This window comes from Carcharodon carcharias, chromosome 13 (genome assembly GCF_017639515.1).
Source record: "Carcharodon carcharias isolate sCarCar2 chromosome 13, sCarCar2.pri, whole genome shotgun sequence".
NCBI lineage: Eukaryota > Metazoa > Chordata > Chondrichthyes > Lamniformes > Lamnidae > Carcharodon > Carcharodon carcharias.
The window spans coordinates 31,775,024-31,799,434 of NC_054479.1; the positions used below are offsets into that span (position 1 = coordinate 31,775,024).

The following is a 24,411-nucleotide window of genomic DNA, read 5'->3' on the forward strand; positions in this document are numbered from 1 at the left end:
TAAGGTTTCTCTTCCACTGTTCACAAAGGCATCTCTGGAATAAACCTTCCTTTCCCCTCCACTTCACTGTCTACATGCTATCAGTTGGTGAAATTACCCAGAAGCATCAGATCATCTTGCACATGTACTGTGACAACAGCCAGCAGTGTCTCTCTGCCTGCTACATTGCCACAGACTGTTTGATATCAAGACCTAAATTAACCAAAATATCCACCGTTGAATGATAAAACAGAGGCCTTTCTCTTTGACTCCATTGGCATCTCATTGTCTTTGCCTAGGTTCCATTCTCCTCACTAGCTCAGATCTCAAGCTGAGACATGGAATGTAGAATGTTGGCATTTCGCTCAAGCCCCAGGATTAAGATTCTCCTTCACAAACTGCTTTATTTCACCTTGAAAGCATTGCCTACCTCCACCCCTATCACTCTCATTCAGATGTCAAAACCCTAGTCCATGCCTTCATCATTTCACAACATGACTTCCCTTGTCCTCATATATGGCACCACAAACTTCAACTCACCCAAAACACACCACCTGCATCCTCGCCTGTACTAAGTCCCAAATTTCCATCACCCCCATTCTTTGCAAACTGGCTCCTTGTATCACAGTTTGCTAATTTCAAAATTGCTGAAAAGAAAAACACATGTTGTCAAAGTTGTTGTGCATCTTGTGCATTCTCCATGGCAACACCTTTACCAATCAGGGTCCATTTGCCAACCAATCAGCTCTCTCTTCTCATGAAGTAAAAATTGTGGTTCCCTTTACATTTGGTATTCTTGCGAATTGTCCCAATAAGTGCAAGACGAAAAGCTTTGACATGTGTTTTTTCAGCAGTGCTCAAGTTCTGTATGACCAAATGACAATTTCAAAGTTCATGTTCTTGTTTACATTCAACTCTATAGCCTCACTATCTACAGATGTACCTTCTATTCCTCCAACTCTTCATCCCTCAGTCCCCGTGCTCCACCACTGGCAGCCAATTGTTCAGCCCTCCAGATCAAGCTCTCTTAATTCCCTGATTATAGTTACCTTGCCCACTGCTTGCAGAAACTACCTCCAAACCATTATGACTGTGCTTTCAATTTCCCACCCCGGCCTCCACATTTCTTTCTCCATGCTCAGTGTTCACCATACTCTATTCCTCTTTAGTTGAAGTGCTCTGAGATGTTATCTTGCGTGCTAGGATGCAACTTACTGTTGCTGAAGTGCCACTCAACAGATTGTCTTCAATAAAACATAGGTGCCTGATATGTTTCCTGTAATTCCACTGATGGTATTTTCCTGTTGTCTTCCCAGATATCAGGTTCCCTTGACTGCTAGCAGTATTGATCTTAGTAATATTCCTAAAGCAAAAACACAAACATTAATAAGCCAATGAAAACAAACTGTATTCAACAACAACAATATATATCTATATAGTGGCTTTTACATAATGACACATCCCAAGGCACTTCACAGGAGCATTACAAAACAAAGTATGACACCAGGCCACATAAGGAGATAGTAGGTTAGATGACCAAAAACTTGGTCAAAGAGAAATGTTTTAAGAAGTGTCTTAAAGGAGGAAAGAGAGATAGTGAGGCAGGGATGTGTAGGGAGGGAATTCCAGAGCTTAGGGCATAGCCAACGTGGAGTAGCACAATGGTGGAGTAATTATAATTGTGAATGTACAAGGTGACAGAATTAGAGGAGTGCAAAGAGTTTATTAGTACATTCATTAGCACGTTAAGTCTGTGTATGGGACAAGTGATCCCAGCCATGGAACAGGTCAGTGGATGCCTTCTTTTGAACAAGCAACCAAGTTTAATGTTTACATTAAGAGATAATATTCTATGACAGCCCTTTCCCAATATGCTTGAATGTTAGGCAAGATTCTCCATTGCTGGTTCTTGTATACTCAATAAAGATCCATTGTTTAGATCTAATGTTAAATGCACGTTGACAGGAAAGAATATTCACTTTGAAATTCATATTGAAGATTAACCTAAGAGGGTAATATTTACAAAGTGTGTGCTTTTGTGTGAAATCATCATGTGAAGTTTCCTCTCTTGGTCATATTATAAACATGGCAGGAGGACTTCCTCTAACAACTTATTTTAGGAAAATCAGAAACTCATTCTCCTAGAGCATTCTTTGAATTCCACAATAATGAGCAATGGAAAAACAAGAGAATCCAACAATCCAAAAAGAGAGAATCTAACCATCTCCCTTTGACATTCAATTGCATTACCATCACTAAATCCCCCACTATCAACATTCTGAGGGTTACCATTGACCAGAAACTGACCTTGACCAGCACATAAATACTGTGGCTACAAAAACGGGTCAGAGTCTGGGAATTCTGCAGCGGTTAACTCACTTGGATGAATGCAGCTCCATTAACACTCAAGTATCCTTGAATGCCTGCTTGATTGGCACCCCATCCACTGCCTTCAATATTCACTTCCTCCACCACAGAAGCACAGTAGCAGCAGTGTGCACCATCTACAAGATACACTGTAGCAATTCACCAAGGCTCCTTCAACAGCATCTTCCAAACTCATGATCCCTACCACCTAGAAGGGCAAAGGCAATAGATGCACAGGAACACCACCACCTGCAATTCTCTCTCCAAGCCATGCACCATCTTGACTTGGAACTACATTGCTATTCCTCCACTGTCGCTGGGTCAAAATCCTGGAACTCCCTCCCTAACAGCACCGTGGGTGTACCTACACCACGTGGTAGCAACGGTTCAAGAAAGCGGCTCACCACCACCTTCTCAAGGGCAATTAGGGATGGGCAATAAATGCTGACTGAGTCAGCAATGCCCACATCCCATGAAACAATAAATTTAAAAGTCATCCTGCTAAAGTTTACCACGTCACTGATGCAAAATGAGTAGAAGAAATACTTCTCTTTCATTGCCCTAATGCAATGTAGAGTGAGATTCCCATTATGGACTAAAAGCAAATTAACTTTCTTATTTAACTACTCTCTAAGTCACATTGTCAGGGAGACAGCAAACATGAACTTTGTCATTTAAATCTCTGGGTAAACACTGATACATTTTGATGATAGGCATGGGGTAACAGACCTGGGGTCTTGGAGCTTCTGAGAAATTCCAATGCTCTGCATTCTTGCATTGTTCTCTTTTAATTTAGCAAGTGCACATGTCACCCAGCTTCATGGCAGAAGACAAAGAGTAAGCCGAGGGCTTAGGTCAAAGTCTTAAAAGTAGAATCAGCTCTGACGCATAACATTTCTTTAACCTTGAGGAGTGCGTACACATGCACACATTGTACTAGAGATCATAGCTTGACACCAAATAGTTTCAAAAATGATAGGGGTGGTGTTTGGAGAACAGGCTACTAATTAATGCCCAAAGTAGGAATACATTTATTTTTATACTTTACAAAGTGTATATATTGCAGTGTGTGTTGCCTAGAGCATTGTGTTCCTCCTGAAAGCGACACTACAAGGGTCACAGCAATGGTAAGCATCTGTGTTTATGCCATATTGTATTACATTTAAGGTCCACTATGTAGCCTGCTCTAACACGGGAAAAGATGAGCAGAGTTAAACAAAGTAACAGTTTTAGCTGATTTTTATATTGCACTTCCAGCAAGCTATCTTGAGCACATTATCTAGGCTAAGACTCCACTGCAGTACTGAAAGTATTTTTTAAACTAGAAGCAAGATTTAAAGGGTAAATTGTGAAATATCATTTTTGGAACAGTAGTTTAATGTGGAAGGGGTTTCTTCATGCAAAATATAAAATGATTAAAATTTCCCTGATGCCTCTGCAGTTGTTAGAAAATAATTGAACCACATAGACAGGCAAGACCCAGATTTAGTTCCCAGTCTATACTGAATTGGTTGCTATCAGCTAAGACGGTGGCAGCGGTCCTCCAATGACTATAGCATCCTAAGGTAAACAGGGAGAAAATCAGCCCTGGTTCATTAAGTGATACTTACTGGTAAGGCTTGAGTTTGACTGGTGACGTCTGCTGTCCAGATTCACATATCAAAAGTCCTGCTGCCTGTAGAACTGTACTTCCACAAGTAATCGGTCCATTCAGGAAATGAACACATTGAATGGGCTGGAAATAAAGGGAGGAAAATGTGAATGGGATTCCATGCTGTTTTTATGGGAATTTGCAACAGGGTTTACAGGATTCTGCATACTGAGCTGTAACATTTATGCTGCTTTCCATTTCTTAAAGGATTTAATAAGGCCCTATTAAACAGATGATAAGTCCTTTAAGATTTTGCGGAGAGAACTATAAAATATAAAGACCTGTATAATGCTGTAACAGTGAGGTTGCTGTTTGTTGTACTCTGTTACATGTAAATTCCTAGGTTGAGTACTGAGTTTCCTTCCATGCGATGGGTAAGTAGAAACTATGTGATGGTATAATATATGTTCAAGTGGTGGCACATTCATCTCTGAGTAAAAAGGTTGTGGTTTCAAGCCTTCACATCAGAGTCTTGAGCGCATTATCTAGGCCAGTAGTCTGCTGCAGTGCTGAGGGACAACTGCCCCATCAACTGAAGTCCCATCTGAACCAGTCAGATGGACACAAATACTCCCATGGCATTGTTCAAAGAACAGAGGAGTTCTTTTGGTGCCCTAGCCAACAGTTACCCCTCAACCATCACCACCCAAACAAATTACCTGGACATTTATCTTATTTGTTTGTGGAACCATTGTGTGTACAAATTGGCTGCTACATTTTCCTACAACAGTGACTATGAAAGGTTTTGGGATTTCCTCCGGTCATGAAAGGTACTATATTAATGCAAGTTTTTTCTAGGCATCTTATAAAACAACACCTTTTTATGGGGTAAACAGCTTCATTTTGAGTAGATAATGCAAATGATTTATAGCATAATTTACAATAACGGAACTAGTGATGATATGTGAGTTTTTCATGGGCTTTTTTCCTCAGGCTACAAAAAATGTTGTTCCTTATTGATTCAGCTTAAGTAATCCATTCAATGTACCTCTTTAAGAGATGACCCTATGGCAATCAGTGCAGTGTATGCTTTTGTTTCTATATAGTGTGAGATCCTCACTGGTAGTTTTTTTTTAAAGGGCAATAACTGTTTGCCAATTTATTTCTTTTTTTAGGTCCTAGTGGTAATTTTATTGGTCACCAGACTGGCAATAAACACTAGAAAAAACACACACACAAAATAATGTTTAATAAACAACAGTGTGCTGGAGTTCAGCTAAAGATGTTGAGGCTGGGAGTGTGTAATGAGGTAGCAATCCAAATGAGAGGTTTACATTGCACTGTCATAGTTTTCAGGAACAAAACATGAGGAATGAGGAACATTATGTAAACTTGAGATTGAATTGAAGACCATATCCATCCAATGGAATGTTTATATTTACACTGTTCCATAAAAGAAACCTAGAAAGACATTAAGCTATTCATAGAGATTTTCCAGTATCTCTGAAAATGTGCATCTCCAGTCAAGTGGGACTTTCCCCCCACCATGAAATGTGTCCTTGACCACCAGCTAAATCTCAGCTTGTGGTCCAATTTACCAATGTGGCGGGGGGGGGGGGGGGGGGGGGGGGTGTGTGTGACTGGGGTTCCCCAGCCTCCAATGGAAAGCCATGAATAGAAATGACAACAGCAGCCACCAAAAATGTTCCTAAGTGACTGCTCATAATTTTTCTGCTGCTCAACTTGTACATACCTTGCGCTGAGAATAATTCTGTATGGTCCTCTGCTGGAAAAACTGTATGACTTCCATCTGCCAAGGATGCCAAAGGAGGGAGAGAGGAGCTGAACTGGAGGCACAAGTTAAGCAGCAATTTTTAGGGAGTGGCGGAGACTGGAATGTGATAGGGTGTGTCTCCAAGCAATTTTCAGGCCCCATCTGCTACAGGTCTGACAAAACTAAGGTGGAGGTAAACAGGAAAAGCAAGAGTTGAATTTCCCTTTCAGAATGTTTTTTGATTGTTGGTCTGCTTGTTGGATGTGAAGTTTTCCACTGTCCATAATATTATGCTACATGATGCGTAGGACATAAATAAAACTACTAATGTTATTGTGTTTGATGACTTTTATAGTTACCTGCTTGTTTCTGATACATGATACTTCCATATTTGTGTGATTTACCCTTTTATCCCTCATGGCAAGACTGCCATTGCTCACTATGCCCACTGAGGTAGTATCCATGCTGTACATCAATACCTGTCTTTCTAAATGCTGATCAGATGTTTCATTGTTTTTAGTCTCCCAAGAAGGCAAAGAAGAAAATAGAGGGAGCAAACTCCAATGTGTTCTCTATGTTTGATCAGTCACAGATTCAGGAATTCAAGGAGGTAATTTTGTTGAAGTCTATGTAACCAATATTGGGGCTTGGGGAGGAGGGGCAGGTACAAGAGAACATTAACCTAAAATGTCAACCCTGCCTTCTTTTCTCCACAGATTCAGCCTGGCCTTCTGAGTGTTTCCATCATTTTCTGTATTTATTTCAGATTTCCTGCAGCTGCAGTATTTTGCTTTTTGTTTAACATCAGATAGGATTTCTTTAAAGTAAGCACTTTCTTGGAAAGGTAGACAAAGTGTCCCTTGTATAGGAAATTAAACAAGCAATTGTGAGACACAACTAAAACCTTAAGTTTGATCACTGATCATAACTAAGTTAGTTGATATTAACTGGGGAACAATAAGGATAGCATAATTGGACTATGTAGTCCATTGTTAAGTGTATTTTTTAAACCATTTTATAGTGATTCATGCAGTAAAGCACAAGTGTGAATGTCCTGTGAGCATAGGAGGGGTTTTAACTGAATGGTATCCAGGATCATAACCTGCGACATTTCTTTTGAATCCACTGCATTGCCAAAACCGCAGACGATCACTTCAATAACATTGCCTCTCACTGCCCCATCTCAGCTCACCTGCCTTTGTTACCTCTAGACGTGATTATACTAAAGCTCTCTTGACTAGCCTCCCACCTTCCACCCTCCAGAAAATTCAAAGCTCTGCTGCCCATATTCTAACTTGCACCAAGCCAGATTTACCAATCACCTGTGTCTGGTCACCCATCTTGGCTCTGGTTCCGCCGATGCCTCAATTTTAAAATTCTCATCCTTGTTTTCAAATCACTCCATGGCTTCACACTTTTCTATCCCTGTAACCTCCTCCAGTCCTACAACCTTCCAAGATCTTTGTGCTCCTCCAATTCTGGCTACTTGTGCATCCTAGACTCTCTTTGTCCCACTATTGGCAACTGCTGAGATCCTAAGCTCTGAAATTCTCTCCCTAAACCTCTCCACACTCTACCTTCCTAACCTCCTTCAAAGTGTTCTTTAAATTTTACCTCTTTGATCAAGCTTTTTTTTGTCACTTTAATGGGGAGGTGGTGGCATACTGGTATTGTCACTGGACCAATATTCCAGAAACCCAGGGTAATGCTCTAGGGACGTGAGTTCAAATCCCACCATAGCAGATGGTGAAATTTGAATTCAATAAAAAATTGAAGTTAAAAGTCTGATGATGATGATGGCCATGAAACCATAAAAACCCTCCTGGTTCACTAATATTCTTTGTGGAAAGGAATCTGCTGTCCTTACCTGGTCTGGCCTACATGTGGCTCCATACTTCAATGTGATTGACTCTTAAATGCTCTCTAAACAAGGGCAATTAGGATGGGCAATAAATGCTGGCCTAGCCAGTGCTGCCAACATTCCATGAATAAATTTTTAAAAACTTGTAATTTTTTTTATGAAACTCAAGTGTCTCACTTTTCTTGATACCATTCCTATGAAGCACCTTTGGATGTTTTAAATGCACTATATAAATGCAAGTTGTTGTTGACTCTGAAAAGAAGAATTGTCACTTGGTTGAAGTGCAGGAGAACATGCATTATCAATGGAACCATTCCTCAGTGTGAGTCAGCACTGGGGACTATGGTGATGCTGTAAGAGAAAGATCTACAATCAAGGATCATGTTTCACACAATTTAATTTGTACAGCCACAGAATCAACTGATAATCATTGTTTTTCACTATGAAAGGACTAGAGCTCAGAAATTACTGTTGGCAATATCAGTGGAAAAAAGCTAAACATGTTTGTATTTTATTCCTCAGTGCATGATTTTAATTTAAGGTGGTTTTATTTCAAATAGCTTAGCACCTCAGCTAGAATAATGGACAAAGGAATGTCATACAAATTTGTTCAGTGTCTGTCTGCCAATACAGCCAACTGTAGTTTTAGCAAGTTCAAGTTCTGTCGAAGGGTCATGAGGACTCGAAACGTCAACTCTTTTCTTCTCCGCCGATGCTGCCAGACCTGCTGAGTTTTTCCAGGTAATTCTGTTTTTGTTTCGGATTTCCAGCATTGGCAGTTTTTTTGTTTTTATCTCTGTAGTTTTAGCATTCTCATCCTGATTACAAATAGGACTTTCAAGCTCCTTGCTCAATCACAGATGAACATTAATTTAGCCCAAAACTGTGTAATTAAGTAATTTCACAAGTGAAATGCTGTTTTTCATAGAGGTCATTGTGGAGGGCAATCCATGTGCATTTAATCACTGTGGGAGAGCACTGAAAAGCTTCAGTGACAACAGGTCTGCACCTGTAACCATCAGTAATACTCATGACTTATTCTGCTGAAGTTCCAAGCAGTCTTGTCAGCATGAACTAATGACCTTTGTAGTTAACACTTTCAGTCTTACAAAATACATATCGTCAGAGCAGCCATGAAAGCAGAGGTTTAATGAATTAGTTTCTTGTAACCTAGATCAAATTAGCATCTGCAATACTTTGCTCCTGCAAAATAATTATGTGGGCTGACGAAAAAGATCTGCTCAGTGACTATATTTTCATGTCTGTCCAGACCTAGGCTTTTCAGGGGAGACAGACACCATTTCACAATGAAGGCCCTTACACAAATTACAACTCACTTTTTTTAACCATATCTTCTGTGCTTTACTTATTGAAACAGCTAATATTTGGTCACAGATATTGTTCCATATAAGTAAATACAGTTCAGGAGACAATAAAACTTGGGAATGGGAGTCTGGTAATACCAATTTGAGGCAGTGGGCAGTATTTATTCTATTGACTATTTGAAGAAATATGGTCCTATACAGGTGTATACCTGTTATAGAGTTGATTTTCCAGGCAACTTTTCTTGATGGTAACATTGAACTTTATTTACAACAGCAACTACTTATGTGCATCAAACTCTATAACTAAAGAAGAACACTCTTCTAGAGGTTCCCCATGCTGTCAACTCATTGGTTTACACAGATCGTGTGATCTTATAACACAGGATTATTCTTAAAATTACAGCCTTATGTTCATCAGAACTATAATTACCACATTCCTCCCCCTTTAACTTTTCTGTACATTTTGTATTTACAAGGATATTTATCTCATGACATTACAATATTTACACAGGTCATGAAATTACAAGTTCAGTCTTTCAGCTGGTTTCCTGATCCATGTGGAACTTCCAAACCTTTTTCAGGAACCATATTCTCCAGAACTGCATTAACACCAGGTACCTCATTAGGCACAGGCAGTTCAGTGTCTTCCTCCCTGACAGAGACATAAGGCATGTCTATTCTTGGTTGAGTAACTTCAACAGGAACCACATGTTCAGCAATGGTTACAGGTGGAGCATCATTTTTGGGGGTATCTCCCTTCTTCTTAAATGATCCACATGCTTACAGGTGATCCGGCCTTTCACTTCCACGTGGTACGACAATGGTCAGGTCACAGAGCTTACTTACCAGGTAACCACTTTGGTCCTCTACCAAAATTCCTTACATATACTGCTTCTCCAACAGTAAATTGTCACTCACGACTCTGCAAATCATGAGTCGCTTTTTGGTTCCCTTGACTTTTCTCCACCGTCCACTCCAAAGTGGGAAGTATTGGGCTTAGTCTTATTCGAAGACAGCGCCTCATCAGTAATTCTGCAGATGTTGCACCTGTCATAGTGTGGGGGGGTTGTTCTGTAGTGAAGTAGGAAACCAGCAAGTCTAGTTTCCAATGATTCACCTGTTAGCTTTTTCATCCCTGCCTTAAAAGTTTATACTGCCCTTTCTGCCAGTCTGTTAGATGACAATTGGTACGGTGCAGTCTTCAGGTGGTTAATACCATTCAGACTGATAAATCTTTGAAATTCTGTGCTTGCAAATGCAGTACCATTATCTTAGATGATTACTTCTGGCAATCCATGGATGGTGAAGCTTTGGCGTAGCTTTTCTTTAGTAGCATCTGACATTGGCGACTTAACCCCATAAACGTCTAACCACTTGGAATGAGCATCTATAATCAGCAGAAACATGGTTCCAAGAAAAGGACCAGCAAAATCTTGGGTGCAATCTCACCCAAGGTCTACAGGTCACTCCCATGGGTGTAATGGGGCTGCCATCGGCAACTCTTGTAGCTATTGGCATTGCACACAACGTTTTACTACCTTCTCAATATCATCGTCCATTCCAGGTCGCCAAAGATAACTTCGTGCTATCATCTTCATTCGTAAGATTCCTGGATGGGCACTGTGTAGCTCTACTAAGAGTGGCTCCTTCCTTGTGAAGGAACGACTACTCATGCACCCATTATAGGATACCATCTTGACTGCTCATCTTGTGTCTTTGGTTGAAAAATGGCTTCAATTCATCAGAGACTGGTTCCTGGGACCATCCATGTAACACTTTGTCTCTCACTTGAGACAGGACTGGATCACAATTCATCCACTTTCTTATCTACCCGTCACAGACTGGTGAGGAATCCAGGAAATTCATCACTAATACGAGCTCTTGGGGAATTGGGACATGGTTGTTGTTCTCTTGCAAAGGAAGGCGCCTTAGGACAACGGCATTTGCTATACGAATCCCTGGTTTATGCACAAAAGTGAATTCATATGCTGCCAAAATTAGGGCGCATCTTTGTATTCCTGCAGAAGCTATGGGAGGGATAGCCCGTTCCTCGCTAAATAGACCCAAAAATGGTTTGTGGTCTGATACTTTCATGAAATGTCGCTCATGCTCATATTGATGGAATTTTTTTACACCAAAAATAACTGACAGACCTTCCTTTTCGATCTGAAAATATCCTTTCTCAGCTGTGATAAGCGTCCTGGATACATAGCCTATCGGCCTGTCTGTACCGTTGTCTATCTTGTGAGATAATACCGTTCCCACTCCATAGGGGGATGCATCGCAGGTTAGTTCCAATTCCTTTGTCGGGTCATAGTGCACTAACAAATTTGAAGAATGCAAGAGCTGTTTTACTTTCATGAAGGCTTCTTCTTGGGACAACAGTGAATGTAGAGGGGCTAGAACTGTTGATAAATTTGATAGAAATTGGCCATAATAATTTACCATCCCTGTGGTAATCTGAGGTGCAATACACCTTTAAGAGAATGTGAGCAGATTGACCACGTGTCTGTATTACCCAATGGCTGTGTAGTGCGGGCTACAGTGTTAATCAGTAGTTTAGAATAGGGTCTGGTTGGAGAAGCACTCATTGTGTTAGTGCTCTGTTACTTGTGTTAATAAACAGCATGTGCTTTATCTTATATATTGGTCTCTGCGTCTGCAGTATATTGTTTCCCAATTCACCCACCGGTAGATAGGCGTGCAAACGTGTTCGCAAACAAAGCGTCTTGACAGAAGGAACGTAACAATCCCAAAAAATGACTTAAGTTCAGAGATGTTCTTAGGTGCAGGTGCCTCTCTGATTGCTTTAACCTTCTCTTCAACTGGGTGTACTTGGGCATCTATCTGATGCCTTGAATAAATAATTTCATTTACCTGAAAAGTTCATTTTTTCCACTTTAGGCGCACTCCAGCTTCTAAAAATTGTTTCAGGATTTCCTGTAGATTAGCCAAGTGTTCCTTTTCTGTGAATCCAGTTATCAGTACAGGTCCAGGTGGACCACAGCTTGAGGTAGTCCTTATAGGAAGCTCTCCATTGTCCTCTGAAAAATGGCACAGGCTGAGAAGACACCAAAGGGCAGGCGTGTATATTATATAACCCTTTGTGGGTATTTATAGTCACAAATTCTTGGGAGGCATCACCCAGCTCTAGTTGCTGATATGCGTTACTCATGCTTTGTATATGTTGTCCCTCCTGCTAGTTTGGCATAGAAGCCTTCAGTCTTGGGGATAGGGAACCTGTCCAGTTTGGTTGCTTTGTTGACCATTAGTTTATAGTCCCCACATATCCGGATGGTCTGGTCCAGTTTAAGGACAGGGACCATGGGTGGGCTGCCCACTCTGAGAACTGAATCACTTTTATGCCAGCCTCTCTAGCTGGTTCGACTCAGCATCAACCTTCTCTCTCAGGGCATATGCACTGGTCTTGCTTTCAAAAAGTGAGGGGTTGCTTCTGTGTCCATGCAAATCTGGGCCAGTAGGCCTTGGATTTTTCCCAGTTCATCCTTGAAGACGGTGTCATTTTTTTTTAGCAGCTCTGGCAGTTCCCTTGGTTGCAAATGAAAGATTTCAGCCCAGTTTAATTTAATCTCTTTCAACCAATCAAGACCTACAAGGCTTGGTCCTTCACCTTCTACCATCATCACTGGTAGCTGAGCTGTTTGGTGCCTAGAATGAACAGTTACTCTGGTGATACCTTTTACCTGGATTTCTTCGCCTTTGTAGGTTTTCAACTTGGTAGATGTTTGTTCCAAATGTAATTGTTGATCATCTTTATTTAGATATCTGAAAGTGTGTTATCCTATTACAGTGGTAGAAGCGGTAGAAGTGTCCCCTTCTATTTTTAAGGGTTTACTGTTCACTTGCACTGTGACAATAATTGACTCTGTCTTCCCAACTTTCATGTTGAATAATGAATAAATGTCAGAATTGGTTGTTTCTGGCTCTTCTACATTATAGACTTCATTGGACTTCAATTGTTGCCTGGAAGCCTGTCTAAATCTCACTTTGCAATGTTTCAATATGCATCCATGTCTGTGACAAAAACAACACTCTACCTTTTTAAATTGCCAATCGTTAGGAGAATGAATGTTTCCACATCAATAAAAATTATTTTTCGACTTTGCTGCTAAGCGGTTTCCTCTAAGTTTTCAGTTAGCAGAGGTTGTTTCCCGCTTTGTGGCGGAGTCCCAGCTTTTCACGCCACTTTCGGCTGACTGTTCCTGCCCAACTAGGAGAAAGGTGCCATTTTGCACCCTGTGAATTGCTTGTGAATCCCTTACACTGCTTTCCATAGCAAGCGCAATTTCTAACGTCTTCTTAAAATCAAGATCCCCTTCAGCCACAATCTTCGCGGAATAGCATCCTCCTGCATGCCACATACTAAATGATCCCTGAACATGTCATTCAGGGTTTCACCAAAATCACAATATTCCATTAGTTGTTTTAATTTTGCCACATAGGTAGCAATAGTCTTCCCCGGGGCGCTATTCCATGAATTGAACCTGACCCTCTGCATTGCAACTGAGGGCTTGGGTTGAAAATGTCACTTAACAAGATCTAATTCACTGAAGGTCTCCAAATCAGGGGCACTGGGGGCCGTCAAGCTTCAAATTAAAATGTAGGTCTTGCTCCCACAAATATTCAGGAGAATCGCTCTCCTCTTTTCCTCCCCCATGATTTTGTTGGCTTGAAAGTAGAATGCAAGATGTTTCTATATATTGAGATCAGTCATTTGTGGCTGGGTCAAAGGGATTGATGCTGCTAAACTGTGGCATCTCAGATGAGTATATATCTTTATTTTTTTAAAAAAATTATCTTAGATACTCTCCATCGCTGGGTGAGGGACAGCACCGGATCTGATTTATCCTCATCACCAGTTTGTTCTAGAGTTGATTTTCCAGGCAATTTTTCTTGGTGGAAACATTGAACTTTATTTGCAAGATATCAGCAGCCACTACATGTGTGCATCAAACTCTATAACTAAAGAAGAACTCTCCCCCTAGGGGTTCTCCCATGCTGCTAATTCATTGGTTTACTCAGATCATGTGATCTTACAACACAGGATTATTTTTAAAGATACAGTCCTATATTTACCAGAACTATAATTACAACAACACCATTTCATTGTAAGTAGCAAACAAAGGAAATCTTCCCTATATCTTTCTACTTCTCAAACAAGTTCTTGTGAATCCTGTGAAAAGGAAAAACTAACAATTTGCCCCCTAAATAATATGTTATCTCCACACTAATTTTTACTAAACTAAAAGTCAATGAGGGTAAAGAACAATTACTAATGCTGAAAAATAACTCCTATGCTGCCAGTAGATTTTGTCAATTTTATGTTGATTTTATAGAATTATCATAGCATGTTGGTATAAATTTATCATCACTTCTTTACTCTTGTACTCTATGCTGCTGTTTATAAAACCCAAAATGTTGTTGGCCTTTTCTGTGGCTGCGTCTACCTGTGCTCACACTCTCAGGAAATGATGTATTTGAACCCTAAGGCCTCTCTCTGTTCATCAGCATTTTTCATTGAGTGTTTAATTCCCATTCTTTGTTTTTCTTTGAGAAATGAGTGGGTTGCACGTGTAGACCTCTGTGTAATCACACCATAGTGCAGAATGTTATGGTTTTAAGAGTGGCCCATGAAGAAGACACAGCTTGAGACTATGGCCTTCAACAACAAATGATTAACATTGACATAGGCTAAAACAAGGAGCACTTTGTCTATTTGCTCTGTCAAACAGAGAATGATGTATGGTGTAGGGCACTGATACACTATATTAAATATGAGTTGCTGTTGAATCTGAAACATAAGTTATAACCAAAGATACCAGTTTTTAATACTCTATTGATTTTGCCTTGATGCCAGGCTTTCACAATAATGGATCAGAACAGGGATGGATTCATTGATAAGGCGGACCTTAGGGACACATTTGCCGCTCTGGGTTAGTTTTACTATTACAAACTGATTTTCACTGCTAAGGTCAAGAGACTTTTATTAATGGTTAGTAATCTATTCTACAGGCCGCCTCAGTGTAAAAAATGAAGAACTGGATGAAATGATTAAAGAGTCTGCAGGACCAATTAACTTTACAGTTTTTCTTACCATGTTTGGTGAAAAGCTTAAGGGTAAGTGAAATAAGTGATATTAATGAGTAGTTTACAAAAGAAAGCTACAGATTATTAGAATCATTGTAACTACAGAAGAGAAAAGCTTTGTAACGTCAACATTTTTGATAATTTGCAACAAAAGTTTGTGTGGTCCAGGTAGATACTGAGAGCTAGAACAATTAATTCACAAAAGAGATTGTGAACTTGGATTAAGATTTCTCTAGGGTTCTTCCAAGATTAATTGATAATATTTCAATCTCACATTTTTTCCTCATCCCTTTAACAGTTCTATTTAAGTGGAAGAAATTGATTATACAAAAAAAAGCCTTACAATAAATTTGGGAATGTAGAATGACAATATTTCACGCACTGGATAACGAAAATAAGTTCAGAACATTTTACACATTAGAACAATAGAGTAAAAGTAACTGTGGTATATTAGCAGACAAGTTCCTCCTTGCCCATCATCCCTGTATTCTCTGACCTACATGGGTTTGCAGTTTCCTCAAATTTAAAATGCTCACCCTTGTACTTAAATCTCTCTATGGCCTTGCCCTACCCTATCTCTTTAACCTAGCTCCAATGCTACAATGTCCCAGAACTCTCCATTCCTCTGACCCCTTGTGACATAATTTCCGAACCAGCAGCTTAAAATTGGACTACCATGTGGCAAAGAATTGTACTCGGCACAACCTGTGCCCTCATGGCTCAGCACATTCTTCACTGTGCTATTCCCATCAAGTCAGGGGACCAGAAGAAGTAGCCGGCATACCTAAAAACCAGGTGCCAACCTGCAGGAGTTATATGCTGCAGAAGGACCATGGTACAGACAGAACTAGTGGTCATATAAGCAACGGATCAGATGAAAGCTCTACAGTGCTGTCACATCCAGTTGTGAATAGTGGTGGGCAACTCAACAATTAACAGGAGGAAAAGGCTTCATGAACATCCCGATCCTTAATGATGTTGGAGCGCAGCACATCAGTGCAAATGACAAGACTGAAGCATTTGCAACAATCTTCATCAAGTGAATGATCCATTTTTGCACCTCCTAAGGTCCCCACTATCAAAGAAGCCATCTTCACAGTTAATTATTCTTGTGCTCAAGAACCAACCAAGGCTCTAGCCAAGTTGTTCCAGTGGAATTACTACACTGCCATCTCCCTGACAATATGAAAAAATGCCCAGGTGTGTCCTATAAGCAAAAGCAGGACAAATCCAATCTGGCCAATTACCACCCCATCAGTCTATTCTCAATCATCAACAAATTGATGGAAGGGGTTGTTGACACTGCTATTAAGTGGCACTTATTTACCAGTAAACTTCTCACCAATGCTCCAGGGCCAGTCAGCTCCAGACCTCATTACAGCCTTAGTCAAAACATGGACAAAAGAGAGGCAAGGTGTTTTTGAATGATTGCCCTTGACATCAAGGCAGCATTCGACTGAGTGTAGCACCAAGGAATCCTAGCAAAATTGAAGTCAATGGGAATCAGATGGTAAATACTCCACTGGTTGGAGTCATACCTAGCACAAAAGAAGATGGTTATAGTTATTGGAGGCCAATCATCTCAGCCCCAGGACATTGCTGCAGGAATTCCTCAGGGTAGTGCCCTAAGCTCAACTATCTTCAGCTATTTCACCAATGACCTTTTCTCCATCATTAGGTCAGGAATGGGAATGTTCACTACAGATTGAACAATATTCAGTTCAATTTGAAACCCCTCAGATAATGAAACAGTCCATACTCACATGCAGCAAGGTCTGGACAACATTCTGGCTTGGGCTGATATGTGGGAAGCAATATTTGCACCACAAAAGTGTTAGACAATGACCGTATCCAATAAGAGAGAATCTAATCATCCCTCCTGTGCATTGCCAATGTTGATTTCCCCACCAACGACATCCTGAGTGTTCACCATTGGCCAGAAATCTAACTAGACCAGCTGAATAAATACTGTGGTTACAAGAGCAGGTCAAAGGCTGGGTATCGAGTGACATATAACTTATCTCTTGATTTCTCCAAAGCCTTTCCACCATCAATGAAGCACAAATCAGGAGTGCCCAAACACTCAAAAAGCTCAACATCATTCTGAATGAAGCAGCCCACTTGATTGGCACCCCATCTACCACCTTAATCATTCAGTCCCTCCATCACTGGTGCACCATGATTGCAATGCTAACGATCTACAAGGAGTACTGCAGCAATTTGCCAAGGCTTCTTCGACAGCAACTTTTAAACCCACAACCTCTCTTATAGAACCATAGAACACCAGCAGAGAAAACAGGCTATTCAGCCCTTCTAGTCTGTGCCGAAAAATTATTCCACTAATCCCATTGATCTGCACCTAGTCCAGAACCCTCCAGACCTCTCCCATCTATGTATCTATCCAATTTATTCTTAAAACTTAAGAGTGAGCCCGCATTTACCATGTCAGATGGTAGCTCGTTCCACACACTCACCCCTCTCTGAGTGAAGAAGTTCCACCTAATGTTCCCCCTAAACCTTTCCCCTTTCACCCTAAAGCCATGTCCTCTCGTGTTTATCTCTCCTAATCTAAGTGGAAAGAGCCTAATCGCATTTACTCTGTCTATAGCCCTCATAATTTTGCAAACTTCTATCAAATTTCCCCTCATTCTTCTACGCTCCAAGGAATAAAGGCCTAACCTTTTTAATCTTTCCCTGTAACTCAACCCCTTAAGACCCGGCAACATCCTAGTAAATCTTCTCTGCACTCTCTCAATCTTACTGATATCCTTCTTGTAGTTAGGCAACCAGAATTGCACACAATACTCCAAAGTTGGCCTCACCAATGTCTTATACAACCTCACCATAACATCCCAACTTCTATACTCAATACTTTGATTTATGAAGGCCAGTATACCAAAAGCTTTCTTTACCACCTTGTCTACCTGTGACGCTACTTTCAGGGAATTATGTATCTGAACTCCCAGATCCCTTTGTTCCTCCCCACTCCTCAGTGCCCTACCATTTACTGTGTATGTCCTACCTTGGTTTGACCTTCCAAAATGTAACACCTCACACTTTTCCACATTAAATTCCATCTGCCATTTTCTGGCCCATTTTTCCAGTTGGTCCAGATCTCTCTGCAAGCTTTGAAAGCCTTCCTCGCTGTCCACAACGCCTCCAATCTTAGTGTCATCAGCAAACTTGCTGATCCAATTCACCACATTATCATCCAAATCATTGATATAGACAACAAACAACAATGGTCCCAGCACAGATCCCTGAAGCACACCACTAGTCACAGACCTCCAGTCTGAGAAGCAAACATCCACTACCACTCTCTGTCTTTTCCCACACAGTCAATTTCGTATCCAGTTTACAACCCCTCCATGGATACCAAGTGTCTGAACCTTCTGAACCAACCTCCCATGTGGGACCTTGTCAAAGGCCTTACTAAAGTCCATGTAGACAACATCCACAGCCTTTCCTTCATCTACTTTCTTGGTAACCTCCTCAAAAAACTCTACAAGGTTTGTTAAAAATGACCTACCATGCACAAAGCCATGCTGACTATCCTTAATCAGCCCTTGCCTGTCCAAATAATTATATATCCGATCTCTCAGAACACCTTCCAATAATTTACCGACTACTGATGTCAGGCTCACTGGCCTGTAATTACCTGGTTTACTTTTGGAGCCTTTTTTAAACAACGGAACAACATGCGCTACCCTCCAATCCTCCGGCACCTCACCCGTGGCTAAGGACGTTTTAAATATTTCTGCCAGGGCCCCTGCAATTTCTACACTAGTCTCCCTCAAGATCAGAGGGAGTATCATGTCAGGCCCAGGGGATTTATCTACCTTTATTCGCTGTAAGGCAGCAAGCACCTCCTCTTCTTTAATCTCTATATGTTCCATGACACTACTGCTTGTTTCCCTTCCTTCCTTATACACTCTGCCAGTTTCCTGAGTAAATACTCATGCAAAAAACTGTTTAAGATCTCCCCCATCTCATGAGGCTCCACACATAGAAGATCACTCTGATATTCAAGGGGACCAATTGTGTCCTTTACTATCCTTTTACTCTTAATATACTTGTAGAAACCCTTCGGGTTTACCTTCACATTATCTGCCAAAGCAACCGCATGTCTTCTTTTTGCCTTCCTGATTTCCTTTTTTAGTATTTTCTTACATTTTCTATACTCTACAAGTATCTCATTTGCTCCTTGTTGCCTATACCTGCTATATACCTCTCTCTTCTTCTTAACTAGATCACCAATATCCCTCGAAAACCAAGGTTCCCTATGCCTGTTAACTTTGCCTTTAATCCTGATAGGAACATGCAAACTCTGCACTCTCAAAATTTTGCCTTTGAATGCCTTCTACTTACTGAACACATCCTTGCCAGAAAACAACTTATCCCAATCCACTCTTCCTAGATCCTTTCTCATTTCTACAAAATTGGCCTTTCTCCAATTTAGAATCTCAACTCGAGGACCAGACCTATCCTTATCCATAATTAGCTTAAAACTAATGACATTATGGTCACTGGACCCAAAATGTTCACCTACACATACTTCTGAGCTTGGCCTAAATAGCCAAGTGGTTATGGTACTGGGTTTGTAACCCCAAGATCAAGAGTTCAAATCTCGCAATGGCAAACTATGAAACAATGTAAATCCACCTGAAACAGATGGAAACGGGTTTGTACTCGAAAGAGTTACACATACTTCTGTCACCTGATCTGTCTGGTTCCCTAATAGGAGATCAAGTATTGCATCCTCTCTCATTGGTACCTCTATATACTGATTTAGAAAACTTTCCTAAACACATTTGACAAACTCCAAGCCATCCAGCCCTTTTACATATGGGAGTCCCAGTCAATATGTGGAAAGTTAAAATCTCCTACTATCACAACCTTCCGTTTCTTACATCGGTCTGCTATCTCTCTACAGATTTGCTCCTCCAATTCTCTCTATTAGTGTGGTCACACTCTTCCCATTCCTCAACTCCACCCATATGGCCTCTGTAGACGAGCCCTCCGGGCTGTCCTGCTTATGCACATAATTATCTAGGAGGACAAGGGCAGCAGTCATAATGGGAACACGAAGCTCTCATCCAAGCTACACAGCTTTCTGCCTTTAAATATATTGCCATCCCTTCATCATTGTTAGGTTGAAATCCTGGAACTCCCTGCCTAATAGCACTAGGACTGCTGGAGATCAAAAAGGCCACTCCCCATCACCTTCTCAAGGACAATTAAGGATGGGCAATAAATGCTGGACTTGCCAGTGATCCGCACCTCCTGTGAATGAAGTAAAAAAAAAGAAAAAAAATTGTGATCAGGGACAAATTGATTTTTCCAATTTCTACACTGAGGACATTAAAGCCAACTTCCACTGCTACCCAATTGATATGGGTTAACACAGGCTATGCCAGGGAACCTGAATTTGGTTCACAACATTGAAACTATCTGAAAACTATCTAAATGCGACTTAATAGAGATCAAAAAAGTAGTGGTGGGAACATTTACTGGGCATTTCCAGTGACTGATTGATTAATGAAAGGCTGGGAGAACCTGTCTATCCTCTCAGTCAAAGGATGATGCAGTAAATAGCAAAATAACTTCCAAATGGGAATATGATATTTTAACTGCAAGTCATGGAATGTTACAACCTAACTGCAATAGGTAAATAAAAATATTATTTTATACAACTTCACAGGTACAGATCCAGAAGAGTCAATCTTAAATGCATTCAAAATCTTTGATCCTGAAGGCAAGGGTGTTTTAAGAAAGGATTAGTAAGTATATATCAGCTAATTTATGGCTAGTGCCTGGCACATAAATATATTTAATAATCCCAAAGCGTTTACATTTATTTGAACATTTTTCTCTTATTATCATAGTATAGAGGAAATGTTGATGACCCAGGCTGAAAGATTTACCAAGGAAGAGGTAGGTTCATGAAAACAATGGATTATCTTAAAAAATAAAAATTGTAGAAAAATCGCAGACTTATACATAAGAAAAACAAAAAAGCATTTAAGGTAAACAAGTCACCAGAAATTGGCCATTTTGAGATGGCTTTTTTTTAAACCTTTATTTATTTTCAGGTCGTGTACCTTTATGAGATTTTGATTTTTCTTACTTGATGATCATCTTTTCTCACTCTCATGTGAGACTCAAACCTGAAGAGCAAATATGCATATCTCTGTAACCTCTAAGTTGCTGCTGTTCCATAGATCAATCATTTCAATGACCAAAGATAACCATTTGTAGATGAGCCATTTTACCAACTATGGTCAGCTGCTGGAATGCCATTTTTAATCTTAGTTCAGTGCTCACATATCTAGTTGGGGGAGTGTTTCACATTTATGAAAAACAGCTTGTTATTTTGAATAAGGTGTCTTTGAGTTTCTCTCCTGTAGTCAGTGAGGTGTGTATATTATCCTGTGAGTATATTGATCCATGTCTAAATACTCTCTTCCCCCAATTAGTTTATATTGCCAGGCCCCTGCTGTATCAGAAATAATCTTGAGGCAGATGCCAGGAGGTGCATGACACTACCGCACATTCTTGTTCTCTTCTGCCACTTCCAAAGAGATGTGTGACTGAGTTACTTCAGAAATAACAGCAATAAAGGAAACTTAAAGGAATATTGTCGCACTTAAATGTGGCAAAATATATCTATTAGAAGCCCTTAAAAAGCCTTGAATTTTAGATCTTAACATTTCATTAACACTTCATGTGGGAAATATCTTTTCAGGTTGATCAGATGTTCTCAGCTTTCCCTCCAGATGTGTCTGGAAACCTGGACTATAAGAACCTGGTACATATCATCACCCATGGAGAAGAGAAAGACCAAGAGTAAACAATTTTCTTTGCTACCTTCATGTTCATCTGCACCTTCGTTTCCTTCCCTCTTTAAATAAGTGGAAACATAGTTATTCTTCATGTCATTTCTATGTTTTTTCTAATCCACAAAAAGAACATTTTATTTTTTTCTTTCATAATTCATAGTATACAAGGAATTGAGTTCTATTTTTAAACTTAAGTAATAAGGCTTTGAGTTGGAGGTCTTTTGGTGCAGTGGTAACATCCCTACCTCTGGGCCAGAAGCTCCAGGTTTGAGCCCCACTTCAGGACTTGATGGCCACAGAAGGTGCTTTCATAACATGGCCAGACAAGTTGATTATCGGCCTGTAAATCCCTCTGATATGTCTGATAGCAGGCGGTAAGAATGGGAGAGTTTCCTGGTCAGCTATGCTGCAAACCACTTCAGTACCTTGCCAAGCATAATCATGGGCCAATCTAATGGAAGTCCATGGTCACCTATGCCCTCCTAGGGCATCGTACCTGAAGGAGGAGGAATAAGGCTGGTAAAAAGTGAAAATATTAATTAAAGAAAATGACCGTAGTTCATCAGATCAAGTGTACAGAAATAAAGTGTCCATATTAACTGAGGTGGAATTGAAGTAAAAATATTAATTATTCATCCTCTTTATATCAAGTCATCAAGTGAACAAAATCTTCGCTAAAGTATTTTGCCATTATTTGGAATTTAGTAACTAACATCTCCAGCATCAAGTTTTACAGAAACTTTGAGAGACGAAACTGTTTAATTCTAAAAAGTCATCCCATACCTTCAGATTGAAGAGTATTCAATGATCCTTTGTTACTTCAATGTATGTAGCTTGTGTGTGTTGCCTGTATGTTTCTGTAATCAGACACTGGAGCAAACAACCGCATTGAAACTGAATATTATGAACACTACAACCATGTAGTAAGAATGCAATAGGAAATAAAATATTGCAAATATGAGTTTGATTTACTTTTCAACTGTGTAGGAAATAAATGCAGTTTGCTGAAAAAGTATTTTAAAATTTTAATGTATACCTACCCCCCCTTTTGTCTATACATTCCAACATTTCAAAAACAGAGGGAGTTAAAATTGTGATTTCCGTAAGATGAGTCAGTCCTTAAGTGAGTTTTCATAATTTTCTTTATATTACAGGATTCCAAAATAAATAGTTTTTACATATTACATTTAAAATGGGATTATGAATTTGTAACGACTGGGTGAGGAGAGTTGAAATGGTTCCCTTCTTTTCCTACTCCTTGTTTACTCATAACAGGGTTTTTAATTTCAAAGGATGTGCTTGCCAATTCTGTAAGCGTTTAACTGTTTACATGCTATGATATACCAATTGGACATGGTTTCTTAAGTTTAGCAAAGAAAGGAGTTAGTTTTATTGTACTTACACTGGTCTGAGTAAAGTAATAAAATATGCACCAACTTTCATACACACAGTTGGAGGGCCCCCCCAAACACACACACACACACACACACACACACACACACACACACACACAAACAGACACACACAAATACAGTTTACAGACTGAGGAAGGATAGGTTGTTCAAATTAGAGCTCATTAGTGAAAGGAATATACGGTCAGTGGCTCAGTGACTCTGCTGGTCAGATACTCCTTCAGTAGTCCTGATCTTAAAGTTGCAGCTGGTTAATTTGGTTGTTCCTCTAGATACAGTGGTGTTGAGTAGAATTTCTGTTTTAAAAGGTCCCTGTTAGCAGTAGGTATGCATCTGGTTGGTCATGAACAGCAAACAGGCCTCGAAGTTTGTCAGGAAGGTGGAGAGAGAGCAAGGCTCAGTTCATCAGCATCAACTCTCTGTAAAATGTGATTTTTTTTTTAATGCACAAAAGGGGTTTGCTAGCCATACGACTTGTTTTCTACACTGTCAGAGGGGGAAATCAAAATAAGGTTGTTCATGTACTCCAAAAGATAGCATGATTAGCTCCTGTCTGCAAAGTTGCCTTAGCCATTGTCTCATGGCCCAAGTGATTAGATTTAATGCCCCATCTCCAACAGTTGAATCTTAGGTATTTGTCTTAATGCCTTGTTAATGAAACAGGGGATAGAATCTTTCAATTTCCTCAGGGGTTTATTGTCTCTGGTAGGGTCTTGCAGAAAGTCCAGTTTCCAGCCAGTGAATTAAAAATCATTAGTTCAAATAAGCACATCTTCATGACAAATTACAGTGAAAAATTGCTACTGTGTTTACCTCTTTTGGAGAGAAATGTGACTTACTTTGTTACGATTCCCCAGGGGGACCATAAGCCAAAAGAATCAAATTTAGTGAATGACCCCCAAATCAAGAGATTGCTAACAAGATTCCACTTTTTGTAGCTTTTGCTTTAAAAGAATCAGAACCAGCGTAAATCAAACATGAATTAACAGGCAAATGATACTTCAAATAAAAAGGTAAATTTCACTTTAAATAGTCAATACAATGTAAGTTATGTCTTACACAACCACAAGCACCCACATCATTCCCCACAGACATGTGGCACCATATGTGGTTCTAAAGTTCTCTAATTTGGCCTCTGGTATGTCAGATCTCTCA

General features: G+C 40.0%; 1 protein-coding gene across 1 annotated transcript; it reads left to right on the top strand.

Annotated features, from left to right (window-relative positions):
* The first annotated feature begins 3,397 nt into the window (after positions 1-3,397).
* Positions 3,398-22,805, top strand: LOC121286232 (myosin regulatory light chain 2, ventricular/cardiac muscle isoform). The gene is made up of 7 exons (XM_041203258.1): positions 3,398-3,473; positions 6,232-6,321; positions 14,776-14,851; positions 14,931-15,035; positions 20,707-20,785; positions 20,891-20,939; positions 21,751-22,805. Exons 1-7 carry the CDS (start codon positions 3,471-3,473, stop codon positions 21,853-21,855), a joined length of 507 nt encoding a protein of 168 aa, XP_041059192.1. The 5' UTR covers positions 3,398-3,470; the 3' UTR covers positions 21,856-22,805.
* Positions 22,806-24,411: the final 1,606 nt, after the last annotated feature.

Bases quoted from the DNA above. Each gene is read 5' to 3' on its own strand.
- LOC121286232 (XM_041203258.1), top strand. The intron at 6,322-14,775 runs GTAATTTTGTTG...CCTTGATGCCAG, and splicing joins AGATTCAGGAATTCAAGGAG to GCTTTCACAATAATGGATCA. The intron at 20,940-21,750 runs GTAGGTTCATGA...ATATCTTTTCAG, and splicing joins AAAGATTTACCAAGGAAGAG to GTTGATCAGATGTTCTCAGC.